The following is an 18149-nucleotide window of genomic DNA, read 5'->3' on the forward strand; positions in this document are numbered from 1 at the left end:
AGTTTGTGGCCGTTTTCTTTTTATGTGCTGCTTGTTGCAGGAATGCCTATACCTCAGCAAGAATACCTACTTCACAGTTGTAGAAAGGCTGATGAGAAAGAGAGCTCTGTAAGACCAGAAAATTCTACCAAGGGTGGGCACATTGCCCTCAGATTAAGAAAGGGTCATTCATCTCTATCAGTATGTTGATCTCAGCACACTGACGAATTTTTAAGCCAGACAGATCTGTTCTGGAGCACCCACTTTCCAACCTGTCTCTCCGTACAGTAGGTCATTGCCCCAATTCACAGAGATGGTATTCATAGTATTGCAGAAAGAGGTCAGACAATTTTGTGAGGATTGAATCTGAACAAGTTAACAGCAACAGAAAGCATGTGATTGTAGACTCCACAGAACAGATCCAGGCTACATTATGGTTAGTGAGAAGGTTTCCTGGCTTGGTCTTGTCACTAAGTTAAACACATTCATAAGAAATGTGGAAGGGGCGAACAAGGAAGGAAAGCTAAGCACTGATTCTGAAAAGCTGTCATGGCTCGTGGGCAGTTCTCTGAGCTTGCTGAGTCAATAAAATCATTAATCCTTTTCTGTGAGAACTGTACATAAATACACACTTCTTCAGCAGGTGTAGAATTCAATCCTCACAGGGGAGTTTGGTGCAAACTGTTGTGGGACATGCAACAGACTAACACATCACTGCTGTCCGAACACAGACGCACATACAAAAATCCTTCTTTTTCCTGTCTAATCTCTCTCCATCTGTGTTTCTGGATGATTTTTTTTTTTTTTTTTTAGTTTGATCTCTTTCCACTGCAGCTTGCTACTTTGCACTTCCCAGACAGAACAAGTACAGATGTTAACAGTAAAATTCATTGGGAATGAAAAAAAGTCAAAGAAGTTGAGTGGGAGCCAAATTATTTAATTTTTCACTTGCCCAACTGTTCCACCACTGCTGATAACCCACAACACCCCGAGAATATCTAAATTAATAAGAAATTACTGTGGCAATACCACAGTGTATTCTCTCAGGTGACAAGAAGGTAATAATATCCCATGTAAAACAGATCACATTCTACTACCTGATCTCACCACAACTGGAGTAAATATATGGTTGTCACTCTATAGGTGGCTGTGAAGCACGACCTAAGTTGTGCTAGGGCAAGCAAAGAGATATTCTGATCTGATGAGAGCCTTTACTATCAGGACTTGGGGAAAATAAGTATTTTTACCATTGTTATAGGCTTTACAAGTGACACTTGGAGTAGAAAAAAATAGAAATGCTAAATGCAAGGAAACATTGACTCTGCTAATGATAACCTTGTCTCTGCATACAGGACCAGTGCTCAAGGGGTAGAAGGGTGTCTGGAGGATGGCTGCACTAAGAAAGCCTTGGGCACACTTCATAAACCCCTGAACTGGAATTCCCAGTATATTGACTCATAATATCTCTGTTTGGCACTTTTCAGACTCTGATCCATCCTGACATCCAAATTTCATTGCTAATGTTGAAAAATTAGAGGAGAGAATTCAAGTGATTAAAGAATGGAAAAGCTTATAGTGAAACACGTTAAGATCCTTCACTGTACTGCAAGTTTCTCCATGAAAAGGAACAGGCTTTGGAGCTCAGACTACCACAATTATCAGAGACTAGGCTAAGAAAGGACTTGTCCCCAGCTAACTACACAAGGAACAGAAATTTCCTACGCAGGGGAACGTTTCAATAACCATCAAAAGGCAACAAAATCAGGTGGCTGAATGTTAAAGCAAGACCATGTCAGACTGAAAATGAGACAAAATATTTTTAGAAGAATGGTATTTAATTGTTGAGGCACTTAAAAACATTCTGGGCAATTTCCCATACTGTACTTCTGGACTTTTTTTTCAAGATTGGAAGTTTTCTAAAATATATGCTCTACTTGAAGTCAAGTAATTATTTCTGAAAAATTCTGGCAAGTCTTATGTTGTGATAGCAACAATCACTTGGTTTTGAAAATTGTATGGGGCAGGAATTAAACTGTCATTATGATATTTGTAAGTGAAACACCTTAATCCTGTTGTTTTTCTAGTTTTAATTGCAGCCTTTTTCTTTAGTTTCTGCATTTGCATTAAATATAAAAGTGCTATATTTTCTACTATGATATTTTGTACAGTGCAAAATAGATGTCAGACAACTGGCTGAAACTACACCCTGCAAATTTCCTATCAAAGCAAAACTTAAAGGAGCGCATTTTTTAATTTTACTGAAGTTTTCACAAATTGCAGGAAATACTGGTACATGTTAGATCTGTTTAACACGGCATCAAATGAGACAAGTATAAATAAAATGACTAAACGAAACTTTTACCTCAAGGTATATCTCTCTCATTATGAGCTTGTTTAATTCTAATAGTTGTTTGGTACTAAAAAATGGCAAAGGTAGGAAAGAAAGGATAGTTGAATGTACTTTAGAAGCAAACACAACATATACCTTTAGATTAAGTAATCAAAAAGCACATTACTGATATAATTGAATAACTCTATAACAATATACACACAAGTATGTGCCTAAAATGTCTCATAGGGTGAAATGCAAACATTTGTCACTAAGTCCATTACACATATTTAACAAAATCAACACAGATTTGGACCAATTTTTTCTTCACATTCTCTTCTACAACTACCTTAACAACTGTGTCTATATCTTAAGGGGCCAGTTCTGGTTCTATTAAAATAAAATTACCATTGGAACAGAAACAAATTAAACAAGCAAAGACATTGCGGACCTCACACTATATTTACCTACCCAGTGCCTGAGCTGGGTTCTGTGCAGTTTTTGCTTAGACAGAACTAAGATCAGCAGAACCTCCTTCACCACACAACTGCCAAGAAATTGCCTTGAGGCTGAAACCAAGCCAAATTATAAATGTACTTTAGAGTTTTTTATTGAAAACACCATGTCCATCAACATCCTCATCACGAAAATGAACCAAAACACGGTCATTGTGGAGTGTATTCCGGTTCTGTGACATAAGGACTCTCTATAGCATTGAGAAAGTCCACTTTTTTACCCCTTGTCTTACTGAACAGATGGCAACTCTGTTGACAAAAGTAACAGATTTAGGACCAGGAATATTATTAGATACATCATAAAAGAAAAGATTCTCAGGATCTGGCCCCACTCAAACATAAACACAACAGAAATACTTAAATAGAAGATACAAGTTCAAACCAGGAAAGCAGAAATATTTAGTGCAACATTAAAAAGCCTTTTGAATAAGTAACCTTAGCTGCTGTTCCAAAGTGGGAAGGGAGAGGCTTGTTATGGTGGCCAGGAGTCCAGCAGACATTTTTTTTCTTTTTTTTATTATTGTCACTGGTGTTATTTTAAATGAAGTGCATTTATGAAAAAAATTAAATACCCCAAACATCTTACCTCATTTAGCTGCAGATTCTGGCGTGGAAATCCTGAACTGAAGCAATGGGAAAACTGTCTACAGAACAGTAGGTTGGGTAAGCACAGGTACTAGGTTATGTCAACTAAAGACTCCCAGGAGTGAAGATAAATGGATGTGATACTAATTTTAAAACATTTTGCTGAACACTCAAGCAGCCAATAGGGGAATTCCTTAGGTCACTTCCTGTTCATTTGATTGGATCTGCAACGACAACAACCAAGATGAGGTTGAGAGCGTTTGCATAAGGCCAGCTTAGTCTTCAGCATTCAAAGAGAACAGGTCTAACCGGGTTACACGCGTGGCTCCAGAACAAAAGAAAAACCTGGTAATGGATGAGGGATTGATTTCTTTGTAGTTGTTTTTTTAAGACCATCCCTTCATTTTTATTTTACTTTTTTAAATGGAGGTTATTTCAGGTAGATAGGGATATCATAATTAGAATGGGGAGAAGTGAAAAGCAGGAATGTCCTAATTTAAAATTAATCTGGAAATAACATTAGGAGATGCATGGTGTGGAATAACCCTGTGCTGGCAGGGAGGTAGACTGGGTGAGCCCATGTGATGGGCTTTCTTTTCTACATTGAGAATCCTGAAAAATGCATGAAAGGGGGGTTTATTGGTCTTTCAGCTTCTCTGGGTATTTGAGAGTAGATAAGAAACAAAATGAGGGAAAAAATAACCAGTGTGTGGATATATGGGGTTGAGTATGAAAGTTCAGTTATGTGCAGGTTAGCAGGGCAGCGAATCAGTAGATGTGCTTAGTCCAAAGTTTTCCTTGACCATGTGTGAGTTACTCCTCCAGCTTGCAACCATGAACCTGAGCAGGAAACCAGGTGCCCAAATGAAAATAGGAAGCCTCATCTGTTTCTCATTATTTCACTAGTCAAACAGGGTACCGACATGGAAACAGTTAAAAATGCACTAAAATGTGGGCAGGTTCTGAGGTTTCATTAATTTGTATGCATAAACCAAGAAATGCTAAATATTCAGTGACTGTTCAGTGGTCTGTGTGAAGTGAATTTTCTAGTCTTTGCTCATTTTTGGTCCCAAGTCTCATCATAAATCTTCCCCTGACAGATGCTGACAAGAGTTCTCAGTGCTAGATTTACCAAGCACAGGAAATGAATTGTCCTTCAACATCCAGAGGTACTATTAATTATTAAGCAAGGCTCATTGTCAATGTAGGGGAAATATTTCACAAATACTATTTATGCTGAACCTGATTTCAAGATAAATAATGGATCTCAGACTCAAGGAATGTCACCTTTGTTCCTATCATCCACGCTAACACCAATTAAAAACTAAGTTCATTTTGTTCACATAGATAAGGTGCTCCTGTGTACAAGTGTCGCTTGGGAAGATTGAATTATTTCTCACCAGGTTATGTCAAGTTCCATTGATTCTCATCTATCAAAAAAAGTTGTCCTTCAGAAAGAAGAAAGACTGTAAATACACATCTTGGAGAGCTTCATTGTCTTGCATTTACAACACCAAGGGCTGAGGTTGTCCCTGCAGACAACTAGGCAACTATTTTGATAGGCCTAGCACTTAAAGATTTCTCTAAGCATTCATGTCACTGAGTCCAAGTATTTGCATACCAGGTCATGTCTTGGTGAATATTTATGGCTTTCATCATCAAAATAATGCCTTAGCATGATAACAGCATGAACAATCAGTCCAGAGCAGGAAAAGCTAAGCAGCAAAGAACTAGCAAGAAGTAAAGAGCACTTTCCTTCCCAGAAAGGATACCTTTAGGAAGTAGCCCAAGTCTTACATTGTGCCACTGAGCAAAACATGGGAGATTAAAGAATCACACTGAAATTCATCTATATGCTGCAGAAGCACCACAGGAGGATGTGACCACTGGATCTCAACATAGACAGGGAAAGCAGAATTTTCCTGTTGCTAGAAAGGACATCAGCAAAAGCAGAAGATAAATGGTTCCAGTGTGGTACTGAGACCGGAATGTCACTTTCTGTTTGCGTGACTCTTGGCCTTTTCTGTTTCAACTCCTAAGGGCAGAGACAGCTTTGGTCGCTAAGACGCAGAATACTTCCAGACAGACAAAAAAGCACATTATACCAACAGGTCTGGACAGGGTGAAGCTAGCTTGGTCGGCACACCAGCATGCATTATTTATTACTGTGCTATTTTCAAAGGCAGGGTGCCACACAGGGTGGTGGCTCCCTAAATTTCCTGCCCTACCTGGCTAACTATGCTGCCCCCATGCTCCCAAGTATGCTTATTGACACTTACATGTGGTTCAGCACAGAGAGGATTACGGGTGGCTTTCAGAGACAATCAGGCCTTTCCCTCTGCATATTCTTCTTTGCACTGTAGCCACAAAATTAACATGAATTTGGTCCCCACACAGTTCTAGGTGGGAGAGAAAACATTAAAACTTTATAACTAGGAACTTGGAGGCCACCATCACAGTATGGCAAAAGTGCCAGTGCAGATTCCCAGAATTAATTTAATTATAGCCATCAAGCATCAAGGAAATTACCTAAATCTGTCTAGATTCTTAAATTGGCGTCTCTCACTGTAATGTCTGACACCTGATGAAAACAGACAACAAATGTATGGAAATTTCTATTTTTTCATTAATATTAATCTCTGCTTCATTTGTTAAATTCCAGTGGAATATCAAAAGGTGGGTATAAAGCTGATATGTAGGTTAGACATGCCAAGCAATTTGAGAATACAGAGTATGAGATTCCTGCCTTCATTCTGCTGCAACAAAATGAGAAGTGATTCATAAACTTTGATGGAAAATAATACACTTTCTGTAAAAACATCACTAGAGAAGCCAGAAGAAATAGGACAGATACTATTTCCAAGCTGTGTTCTATGTTATAGGCAAATGCCACCTGTTACTAAGGTTGCCCATTACTTAGGCTTGCAAGACCTTGTAATTTTTTCTTCACAGTTTGCTAAATTTTAGCCTTTAGCTCTTTGGCTAAATTGAAATTTTCCATCATGGGCATTTGCAACAAAATTTTGAGTAATTGTCATCCATACTAGTATATGTTTTTCTGACAAATTCAAAAAGGCTAAGGAAAGTGCTGTACTTCGTATTTATAGTCAGAAATATTACTGCCTTTTCTTTGGACAGCTCAGGAACATCTATGTTTGAAGCATAGATGGATTACAACAGGCTGTCAAATTACTAGTGTACTATTTACCATTCCAAATAAAATTCAACCAAAGTTAGCCAGTTTAAAGCTTATCAACAAATCACTGAATCATGAAATGGGCAAGCTTGGAAGGGTCACAGTGGGTCTTCTGGTTCAATCTTCAGGGCCATCCCAGAGCACATGGCACAGGACTGTGTCTAGATAGATCCTGATTATCTCCAGTGAGGAGACTCCACACCCTCTCTGGGCAGCCTGTTCCAGTGCTCGTTTACCCTTACAATAAAGAAGTTCTTCCTCATTTTCAGGTGGAACTTCTGTGCATCAGTTTCTACCCATTGCCTCTTGTCCTATTGCTTGGCACCACTGAGAAAGGCCTGGCTTCATCCTCTGACACCCTCCTGTCACATACCTATAGACATTGATAAGGTCCCCTCTCATTCCTCTCTTCTGGAGGCTGAACAGGCCAGGCTGCCTCAGCCTTTCCTCCTAAGTGAGATGCTCCAGTTCCTTAATAATCTCTGTAGCCCTCTGCTGGACCTTCTCCAGGAGCTCCAAGTCTCTCTAGTCCTGAGGAGCCCAGAACTGGACACAGAACTCCAGATGTGCCTCACCAGGGCTGAGGAGAGGGGCAGGATCATTTCCCTTGACCTGCTAGCAATGCGGTTCCAAATACACCCCAGGATCCCATTGGCCTTCTTGGCCACTGCTGGCCATGGACAGCTTGTTTTCCACCAGGACCCCCAGGTCCTTCTCCACAGAGCTGCTTTCTAAGAGCTCAGCCCCCAGCCTGTGCTGGTGCAGGGTGTTATTCCTCTCCACGAGTAGGACCTGCACCTGCCTTGGTTGAATTTCAGAAGGTCCCTTTCTGCCCATCTCTCCAAGTTGTCAAAAGCCCTTCTGAAGGGTGGCACAGCACTCTGGGGTATGGGCCACTCCTCCTGGCTTTGAGTCAGCAGGGAGCTTGCTGAGGAGGCCTCGGCCCTTTCCTCCAAGTCATTGATGAATTAGGTAAACCAGACTGGGCCCAGTATTGAACCCTGGGGGACACCACCAGTGACAGGGCTCCATCCATACCCTGTGCTGCTGATCATGACCCTCAGGGATCTGCCACTCGGCCAGTTCTCAATGCACCTCATTTTTCACTCAGCCAGTCCACATTTCCTGAGTTTGCCTATGAGGACATTGTGGGAGATAGTGTTGAAAGCCTTGCTGAAGTCCAAGGAGACAACATCCACTGCTCTCCCCACAAATCGTAATCTGCATGATGGATTTATGAGGCAGAGCCTTGTTCCCTCAGCTTTCTTTTGGAGCAAGTGTTCTCCACTTCCTGGCTTTACAAGGCTTTCCTAGCAGATAAAAAAGGCTATTCCTGTACATCCACCAACTCAAAAAAGCAAATTTTCCAGTGAGTCCTCCATTTGCTCCAGCAGCTACCCTCAGAACACCTGGCAGAAGTCTGTAGGGGGGAGCTAAAGGCCTCGCTCATGGGATCAACCCACAGGCTACTCAATGCTGAAACAGCCATCTCTGCACACCACTTATTCCAAACCTAGAAACTGTACACAGGGAACAGAGCTACGAGAACATTATTAACATTGTGACAGGTTGGGAGGCGCAGTATTTAGGGCACAGACTAGGGGTACTCATTCAAAGGGAAGCTGCCCAATACTATGCATACAGGGAGTGGCCCTGAGCTGTATTTGCTGCACATGAATCAAGCTTGTGCTGAAAACTTCTGTTCATTTCCTCATGAGTTTTCTTATGCTGTTCATCCTCATGGCATTTTAGGTATTATAGTTATACATGTACTTAAAATGTAAATAAACATTTAATATATGTAGATTAGTGTATTACATTGTACTAATGTGTTAGCACTAACATTGCATTCTTAGTACAAAAACATTTATTGATCTTTATGAATTCCTAGTGGGGTGAGAAAGTAATAATTTATTGTCCCTATTTTAATGGGGAATCCTAAAAAATCGAGAGAAAGGTGCTTATTAATTCAAGGTATCCATTTTGAGCTGCCTGAGCACCATGTATTTAAAACACTTAGTTCTACAGTTATGTAAAGTACTGAAAGCACAGCTACTATTCATTCTCATTTCAGATTTCAGTACTTAGCAGTTCTGTAAATCAGACTTCTTTTCACACAGAAAAGAAGGAAAATGTTTTTTTTTTTTAATATTACCAAATATTGGCCTGAGTCTAGAAAACAGCCTAAGCACTTTGTTCCAAACTTAATCAATCTCAAGAAAAATCCATTACAGTTCTGCCAGTCACTGTCTAGATAAATTATAAGTAAAGAAAGTAATGATAAGAAGGTTGGCAATGGTCACAACAGAATATGAGCTTTGCAGACAATTTTGTGAAGATACAAATTTTAAACCAATACAGTTGCATATTTTAGTATTTCTACAGCTTCTTCACACACATAATAGTCATTAAACAGACCCCAGCTTTCTGTTCATTGACCTGATAAACGGAAAATCATTGAGTAACAAATTTCCTTGGTTCTGTATGTTCTCCCCAGGAGAAGGATGTATCCTGAAAATCTGCATATGCCTCAAAAGGGGTACTGGATAACCTGATAAAAAAAGGGATAAAGCAAACACCCCCAAATTCCTTTCCCAGAACCCATCTACCAACCAGAAAATACCATTTAAGCACCACTTCTCCTATTCTTGGAGAAGACTCCCACCACCTTGACTCTTTGGTCTTCCTGCCACAAATCTCAGATCAAGACTTGGATTTTTTCTATTGAAAACATAGCAGTGGTTTCTCTCACCATGTCAATCTAAAGGTACAGAAAAGGCAAAATCAAGTGTGCATCCATTAATTAAAGGACTTGCAGAAAAAAGCTATGTAAGAAACTTTGCAAGGATCACAGCAAAACTGTCTATGCTCTGAGAGAAACATTCATAAGAAAAGAAACATAGACATCTGCACTGAGAAACAGAATGAGGATAGGGTATAAAGAAAAAAAGCAGTATAAATAACAGTAAGTTTTCTGTGGAAAAGATAAGGGTAATAAATGGCCAGAATGAACTGTCAGAGCAAACACAAATTGCTTATACAAACACTGAAAGAAAGAAATGCAAATGCTAGAGATAATATAGGCTTATAAATAATTATTTATTTGTTTTAGTCTCTTCAGTGTGCAGGTCAAACCAACTCAATGCACCATTGTTGCACAAACCATTAGGATAAACTTGCATGAGAAATAGGGAGACAAAGGTTAATATTAATAAATAATGCCTGTGACAAATAAAATTATATGTAGCAATGAGGAGGCCATTAAATACAGGGCAGCATCAATTATATTTTACTTCTGATTTGAAGGAAAAATATTAAAAATCTGTAAGGAGTCCACACTATCAATTGGTAAGAAACTATTATAAGACTATCTTTTGCCCATATGAGCTGACACAGTCCCCTGGATTTATGTGAGATTTTGTCAATGTATATCTAATAGTATTTTTATATAGCTGTGTATACTGCCTTTTCACGACTCCAAAATATTTAATTTATTATGAGGCAATACTGACCGTGCAATGATGTCTCAGAGGAAAACTTCATAACTATGCAATAGAGGGTGTTGAACAACAAGCAGGGCAAAATGACCTAATGGGTGTTTTCTATCTGTTGTGGTTTGAATCTCTTAGCAAACACTTTGAAGCTGCCAGAACCAAAGCAAAATTATGAGAAAATAAAGAAAGCGAACACAAAGTAATGCACCAAGATTAAAAAAGAAAGGAGCAGAGATATCGTGAGATAAACTTTTGGTAGGCCTCAAATACTAATGCTGTTTCATTAATAAACAAGAACAAGCTAAAACCACAAGGAATCAGGAGAGGCATAACCATTCCTGGGTGTTGCAGCTCTCACTCCCAAAATTTGGTGAATATAGAAATTATAATTTTGTGCTAGGACCACAGAGATAGGAACTGGAGCAGAGCTATAGAACTTAGAAGAGTTCTTGTGTCATGTAGGTACTTTGACATTGTGGTACAATTGTAGGGAAAATAGAAGTAAGCAGAATAAGTTGTGACTGTATTTCACAATATACAGAATATATCAAACATTTTAGGAAACCTGCAAGTGGGTAAATGGCTCCCAGACAAAGTGTGCTGATTATTATGATGCAGTGTGTTGTACCAAATTTAACTTTTCCTGGTTTAAGAGTGTTGGATTCCCTAAGAGCCCTATGGAGAAATTTAAAATCTAAATGGTTGGAACATTCCCAAACTTAAAAACTGTTCAGAAAAGAGAATTCGGATTGAGCTAATCTCTAGATTAGATAATTTGGGTTGTAGGTCTCTAATCCCTAGAAGAGACCTACAAGGAGTGTGCATAATTTCTGTTATGTGCTGGGAAAGCAGAAAATTAAAAATTAAGGACAACAAGATGCTTTGAGAACACATTAGGAGCCAATAAAATTGGATTGAAAAGGAATGGCAAGGCCAGTTACATGAAAAAGTGGGAATTGTTCACACTGTAATCAGCTACTTGCAAGGCAGTCACCCTTGTAATCCATACAGCATGGGAAAATGACGCAGAGATGAGGAGTCAAGGACAACCCTGGACAAAAATCACACATGTCCAGATTTAGATCAAAAAAAGTTTAAGGACAGGATGGCACAACACATGTCCTAACTGAGAATACAGAGACAGACAAATCAAGATGCAGAGCAACTGACTGAGAGATTACAGATTTGATTAGTTAGGAGGGATCCCCTGGATTGCTCAAATAGGAATATGCCCAGCAAAGTCCCAGGACAGCATGAAGGTATGGGTGCCCAAGATCTTCAGTGTGAGCTTCTCACTTTTCATGACACTGAAGTGCAGGATTCTGGATGAGTGCATTTTCATGCATGTCTGCATGCATGTGAGTGGGCGTTGCATGACTGAATGATACAGAGGGGATAAACTGAGAAACTTCTTCTGCACATTTCTGTCTTGGTGCATGAATGTGAGCCGAATGAATTTAAAAGAGTACATTCATGCTTCTGGGAAAGGGTATTAAAGAAGACTCCAAGATTTCAGTATTTAGAATCAGGTAATGGATATCTCTGCCATTAGGTGAAGTTGGAATAGCTTCACAGAAATGAACGGAGGGGGGGTCTAAGAACTATACAGGTACAAAGGACAATAAAAACCCAACCCTTCATGGTCCAAGTTAGCCTTAGGAGTCATACCAGAACTGATCTTTTGAGGGCATCTCAAAGCAAGCAGCTACCTGCAAGACAGAGATGTGAACAATTCATAGGCTAACTTCCAATCTTTGTGATTATGAGAGGATTTCTTTTGCCAACATCTGAGCAGGGGAGTGAGAGTTAACCCTTGAACATAGCTATAGCAGGCAAATCTTTCGAAACCAGTTTGTCCCAGTTCCAGTAACTACACAATGTTCAGTGCCTGTGAGATGCAAATATCAAGTTTATGATTAACTGTGTTAAATTCCATGGAACTGCAAGTACTTTTATTTGTTTGTATAATGAAATTGAGACAATGCACCCTTTCCTTACTATGCTTTTACTTTAATAACATTTAAAATAAAATCTTTCACTGGATGCATGTGCTATATCCTTATATTTCCAAAGAGTTTTCTTCACATCCTTTAGTTGGAAGGGGAGTTAGCACACTATCTGCCAGGGAATATGCATGTCTGATGCATGCGTGACTGGGGGAAATATCGTTCTAAGGAAGATGGGGGATAGAATAAGCTAAGATTTAACACTGACCTCACTAGAAGTCAGCTGGTTCCCACTACAAAACTTGCACTGTGGAGAGAGACTTTTCCTAAGCACGAGAGAGAGAGGACTTCAGAGGTCTGGGTTATTCCTCTGGGTCTGTCAGAATCTTTCAGCAATTTGCCTCTTGAGGTTTCTCAGTCATGATGCTAAGGAGGCTACCCTTCTTGAAACACTATAAAGATGTAACACTATAAAGATAAACACATTCCTGTTCATGAGGCATTCCAAGTTTCAGCAGTTATATTTAGAGATGAAGACTGCAGAGTTTATTAGTGATGCCATAAAGGGAGATCTTGGATATACCAGACTGTGTACCAGGCTATTGTAATAGCACTTATCATGCTAACTAAACTTGAGGGGGACAGAAGTTCAGCCTTCATCCTTGGAGTTCTGCTGCATTAGTATTTGAGGTAGGCTGTTCATGTCTGATGCTCCTAATATTTTCCAGATACCTTTTACTCAGCAGAGATTTCACATTTCTTATCCTTACATCTGGCACGTTGTTCCCAGATTATAGCCCATGTACATCACTTTTTCCAGGACAAGGGGCCAATGCAATTCAGTTCTGTGAGTGTTTGCACTGAGGAGCTTCATCTGCATCTTATAAACCAGACTATTCAATCTGGAAGGTGACCATGTGAACAGTATCACAGGCACTGCACTGAGGCACACTGACGTGAAGCTGGCACCTCATCACCCCTGTATAGGGTTACTGCACAACATTGCAGTAGTCAGAATTAATGACTTGATTTATTTAGAAAGAAAAAAACTTCTCCCAGGTTTCTCCCATGTCCTTTCTGAAATGGCTTTTAGCAGCTGGCATTCTGGATCTGTGGGAGGAAAGAATGAGAAGAATTGTAGTGACTTTAATAGGATTTATTCTGTGGCTTGCAAACTGGGCTCAGTGACCCACAGCAAAACAGTCCTGAATTTCAAAGGACTGAGTCTGTCCTTGAACTGCTCCCTAAGACAGTGAAAGCCTTGGAGCTGGAGTTGTGATCTCCAGGAAACTTCATCACTGGTCTCATGCCCTGCAGGTGATGCTTCTACCTAAGTGCAGACATACTAAGAGGCAGCAATGCCTCTTGCAATCACCCCAGTTGTAGGAAGCAGTCCCCCCTGATTAAAGAGACAGGTGGCTTTATCATGCACCCCCACACACATATACATACTGCAGAAATGCCTCTCCAGAGCACACCTGAGGGAAACACCTACTGGGGCTGCCAAATCTGGAGGAAAGAATAGACACAGACTTTCAGTCAATTTCTGTTCTAGGAAATTTCACCATTGCTACTAAAATGGATTGGATATTCTGTTCTTTCTGCCAAGTACATAATTTAATTAATGGTCTTGATGGTCCAATATAAATGGGGGACTGGCACAAGATCTGTAGATTTGAGCATTCTTTCATATGGACAGAAAGAGCAGACATTCTTTGATCACAACACAGGAAACACAGAAAAATATGTTAGTATTCCTGAAATTTATAAAAGAAGAAATGGAGTGGAGAAGAAAAGGAAAGAGGTGGAAAAAAGTGGGGAAAAGCAAGGAGAAGTTTCAGCTTCATAAGAAATGGTACAGTCACTTTCCATTTTTTTTTCTCCACCATACATTTGATTGTATTTATTTGATTTTTATATTTATATATGGCAATGGTCCTTTCTGACCTTAACCACTCTGTGATTTCATAGGACTCTTCAGGCTCTCAGGGACCTCAGAACATGTCTACTTTAGCCTCCTGTTCAAACCACAGCCAGGTAAGTGATCAAACCAGGTTGCTATAGGTTTTAGGGGTTTTTTGTCCCTTTAAAGCAGTTTCTTGGTCAATCTAGTGTATTTCATGAATTGAAACTACTGTTATAATTATCATTGTAACCAGTCTATCATCTAGACTAGTTTTAAACGTTCCTGAGAATGGTGCTCATACCTCTTCCTTTACAGACTCATCAGAGATTTATCACATTCCGGCCAGAATTTAACTGGCTCAGTTTTGCCATGATCATGTCGAAAAATATGTTTCAATTATAATCCACTATCATAGTCCTCTCACCATGTCACTTCATCTTCTAAACTGTACCCCATATCTCTTTTCACATCTGCAGTAGTACTGGTAGGTAGAGGCACCAAGGCACCATAAAATCCATTGTCCATAAGGATACGAGTTGAAAGAAAGCAGCCATCTGTTCATGTGCAATTGTGTGCAGTAAAAAAATAACAGAAGCAAATTCCCCTGAAAATAGTGGTTAATTATATGTGAGTCCAACCATTGTTAAATATTACCTTCAGCATTTTTCTCCACTTAGCATAGTTGCATAAAACACATTCCATTCCCAGCACCAAGTCTCATCCCTGGAAAATCAATGGCAGTGGAGGCAGGTAAGCCATGGTATGTTCATACATTGTTTCATTGAACGATACAAGAAAAAAGAAATTATACTGGAACTCAAAGGCATATCAGCCATCCTACTATTCCAAACATTCATCATATAAATACTGTAATATATGAATTTGATGTGAGTTTCTAATGACATTCTTCATGGAATGTGATTTGTTTATAATAATAAGAAATACAGAATGAATGTCATAGAATCCTGGCATAAAATAATTTAGTATGCAACTTCTAGGGCAGGAACATAATGTTTCTATTTGCTGTCACTGAACTGTCATTATTAAAATAATGAAAAAGATGGGTGAATAAGGGAAGAGAGACTGACAATGATCTATGAAGCACCATTTGGTAACTATTATTATGCTTTGAGATGCAAGTTGAAAACTTGTGTATAAAATGAAGACCACATTTTAGAATCACCATCAAAATCAGATTTCAATAATTTAAAATTCAGAATGATTTTCTATTTTATAAATATACATACTATATATATATATACATATCATTTTGACTGAAATTTATCTGAATAGAAGTGACCATTTGCAATATTTGAAAGTGAACAAAAGCTTTAAACTATACCATGTTTTTGTGTAGACAGCTGAGAGCTGATAGAAAGAATTATTTGCTGTTCAGTTCTGACAGAGTACACTCTTAGTAGCCAGGGTAGCAGATTCAAAAATTCACCTTCACTGGATTTTTTAAATGCCCTGTTAATGTGGACTCTCATTCCCAGTCATGGTTTTCACAGCCTGATTGCCTGGGAGCAGAGGAAGGACCCTGAAGAGTGCAGCGATGCTCTGATGATACTCAGCTCAGCCCTGGGGCTGGCTCAGCTCTTGGGTGCTGCATTTGCCTATTTAAAATCAGCTCCTCTTTACTAATACCCAGTGGTGTCACTGCAAATAGCTACATGACCTGGCATTTTTCAAATTGTTTCAACTGCAAATTTTATAGACAGATGAGTCCCTTGGACATAGGTATCAAAATAACAAATCTCCTATACGAAAGGATAATAAATCATGACTCAGGTGACTCACTCCCTGCATAGTGGATGGAAAATAAAAGAGTAAGCCCTTGAATAAGACCTGACTGAGACCTGAGTGAGACCAGTTGCTGAGATAATTAGCTAAGGTCTTTTAATTTTTACATTAATGAACCAGAAGATCAAAGACTTTGGCTAGGCCTGTAACCACGACTGCAACGTTGTCTTGCTATGCAATAATGAACTCATTATTGGCTGCTTTCATAAATTACATGTGGTAGACTATTTTATTTTTAATACTGTACATAAAGCACAAAAACAACTACAATTTTTTTTAGAAAATTTTAATTGCTAAGCATGCACTTTCATGTAATAAGCACATTCTTACTTTCAGCTGATTGCTGCTACCAATTTTGTCCTTTCACTGGAAATTTCCTGACAGGTGGCAAACCTTCTCTTATTTTGTGGAAGAAAGGGGAAATAAGTGACTGAATGGCCAAAGTGAACTTGAGGTATGTTGCATCACTTGAGAAAAATCTATAAAGTCTACCTCAAATCTAGGAAAAGCCGATTAACATGCTAAGATTATGTAAGATTGAGAAAAGTAAATATTCTAACACTCAGCTTCATCCTGTCTTTTTGTGCCAGCATGTTTCTGCCATTTAACATATTAGAGACAGTTATGTCTGGGCCCATAACTGCAGAGTTGATGTTTAGCTTGGAAAATTATGAATGTAAGGCTCTGGAGTTGATCATAGGAAATCTGGAATGTTTTTCTACTGTAGACTTTCTGCAACATTGAAGACAGGTTATATGATATTTATCTTTCAGGTCCAGAGCTGTAAAGCACTGTATCATTTTACACAGCTGCTGGGAGAATAAATGTATAAATGTTCATAATCTATAGTTGAGAAAAGTTTACAAGCACACACCTAATTGAAACTTCCAGATAAAATCGCAGCAGTTCATGAAGGAAGTTGTTGACTGTTACTGTTGGCAGTAAGATGTGATATGGAGAAAAACTTTGTCACAAATGGGCAAGTTATTATTATGTGGGCATGTTACTATATGCTCTCTTTTAAAATGGCATAAGAAAGAAAGGTATTTTATCTGTTGGCAAAGTTTCTGATGCAAAAATTATATATATATATATATATATATATATATTCACATTTATTTTTGACCCACTTAGAAGATCTGACACTACTGGGGAGAAGTTTAAGCTTAGGCATTAAGCCATCAGTTGCTACAGTAACAGCAATTATTCACTGCTCTGGGACACAGGGTAAACCCGACACATTGATTGCCACCCCCTCCTCTCCCCCCCCGCCCCCTAAATTTTTTTACTTAATGATTTACCTTCGAGCCAATGATCGGATGATTCACAACTCAGATGAAAATAAGGGAGAGTGAAATCCCAGCATCGAACAGTTTATTCAAAAACTCTTTTCGCCTGGAAATTATCCACAAGGTAACATTTTTCCATGTGCTTCATTAATTTGAATTGCTTGCAAACTTTTGTCAACCCCCACAGTTCTCACAAAGTATTCACCAAAGCTTTTGTTTCCAGCATGACTATTCATAATGTCTTATTCATCTGTGACCTCAGTAACATTTTATGGTTGTTTTTCTCCCTAACTGGATGACTTGAAAACCCACAAAGAAGAAGGCTGCAGGAACACTTCCACCGAAAATACTTGTGCATGTCAGAGCATGTCACTGCAGAAGCGCAGCTAGGTGGATGTTTATGGCTTGTCCCTATTTCACAAACTCTATAGTAAACAAAATGGCAAAGCCAAATGCAAAGCCCAGCAAGTACGGTCCTGGGTTGTTATTAAAATATACATTCCCAAAGCTCTTTGAATAACTTCAAAGTTCCCTTGAGAAAGTCTTGGAGAAACTCATCATTGTTTCACTGATGTGCAGGACCTGTAGAGTACAGTTTTGGTGTGCTCTTCTCATGTCCTCGAGAGAAAAAGGCATGTGGTTGAGAGACCTTCAGCTAGATGTAGCTCCCCAGGAAATGCTCACAGCCTCTAAAAGATGCTTCAGCCATAGGAACTTTAATGTCTCAATGGGTGCCAAGGGGCACAACAGCCAGTGCTGCAGAGTGCCTTCTACACTGCCTTTGGACGTCTTTTGTGAGGATTTTAGTGATGAACAATAACTTGGTCTAGACATTGAGCTCTTTTTGCTAAACAAAGAGAATGTTTACTGTAGTATCTATTAAAAAAAAATATCCAAGAGCAAGAAAAGAGCCTACTAACACCTAACACCCAAATCTAAATGCAGGAGGCAAAGTCAGAAGATGTGTCCCATCAGCTTCAAGGACTCCAGTAACTGATACCATGACTCTACTGCCCATCTGAGCTGCATAGCTGGAGGCTTTCTGGAAAACACATTCTTTTCTTGTCACTTCAGCTCTGAATCACAGCTGTTCCTTGGTAATCTTTT

The 18149-nt window shown here is 39.1% G+C and overlaps 2 protein-coding genes across 3 annotated transcripts in view; one reads left to right on the top strand and one right to left on the bottom strand.

The window, feature by feature from the left end:
* Window positions 1-3484, bottom strand: part of EHF (ETS homologous factor) — a 34029-nt gene extending 30545 nt beyond the window's left edge. For both annotated transcript variants that reach the window (XM_053980224.1, XM_053980223.1), the window contains exon 1: window positions 3410-3484. The gene's annotated coding sequence lies outside the window, so the exon portion shown is untranslated. The remainder of the gene's footprint in view (window positions 1-3409) is intronic.
* An 11133-nt stretch (window positions 3485-14617) lies between these two features.
* The window catches only part of LOC128808998 (uncharacterized), a 37976-nt gene continuing 34444 nt past the window's right edge, over window positions 14618-18149 (top strand). The window contains exons 1-3 of the mRNA XM_053980690.1: window positions 14618-14700; window positions 16090-16207; window positions 17062-17166. Coding sequence (XP_053836665.1) covers window positions 17089-17166 — 78 coding nt within the window. The 5' untranslated portion in view covers window positions 14618-14700; window positions 16090-16207; window positions 17062-17088. The remainder of the gene's footprint in view (window positions 14701-16089; window positions 16208-17061; window positions 17167-18149) is intronic.

Source organism: Vidua macroura, chromosome 6, assembly GCF_024509145.1.
Source record: "Vidua macroura isolate BioBank_ID:100142 chromosome 6, ASM2450914v1, whole genome shotgun sequence".
Classification (NCBI taxonomy): domain Eukaryota; kingdom Metazoa; phylum Chordata; class Aves; order Passeriformes; family Viduidae; genus Vidua; species Vidua macroura.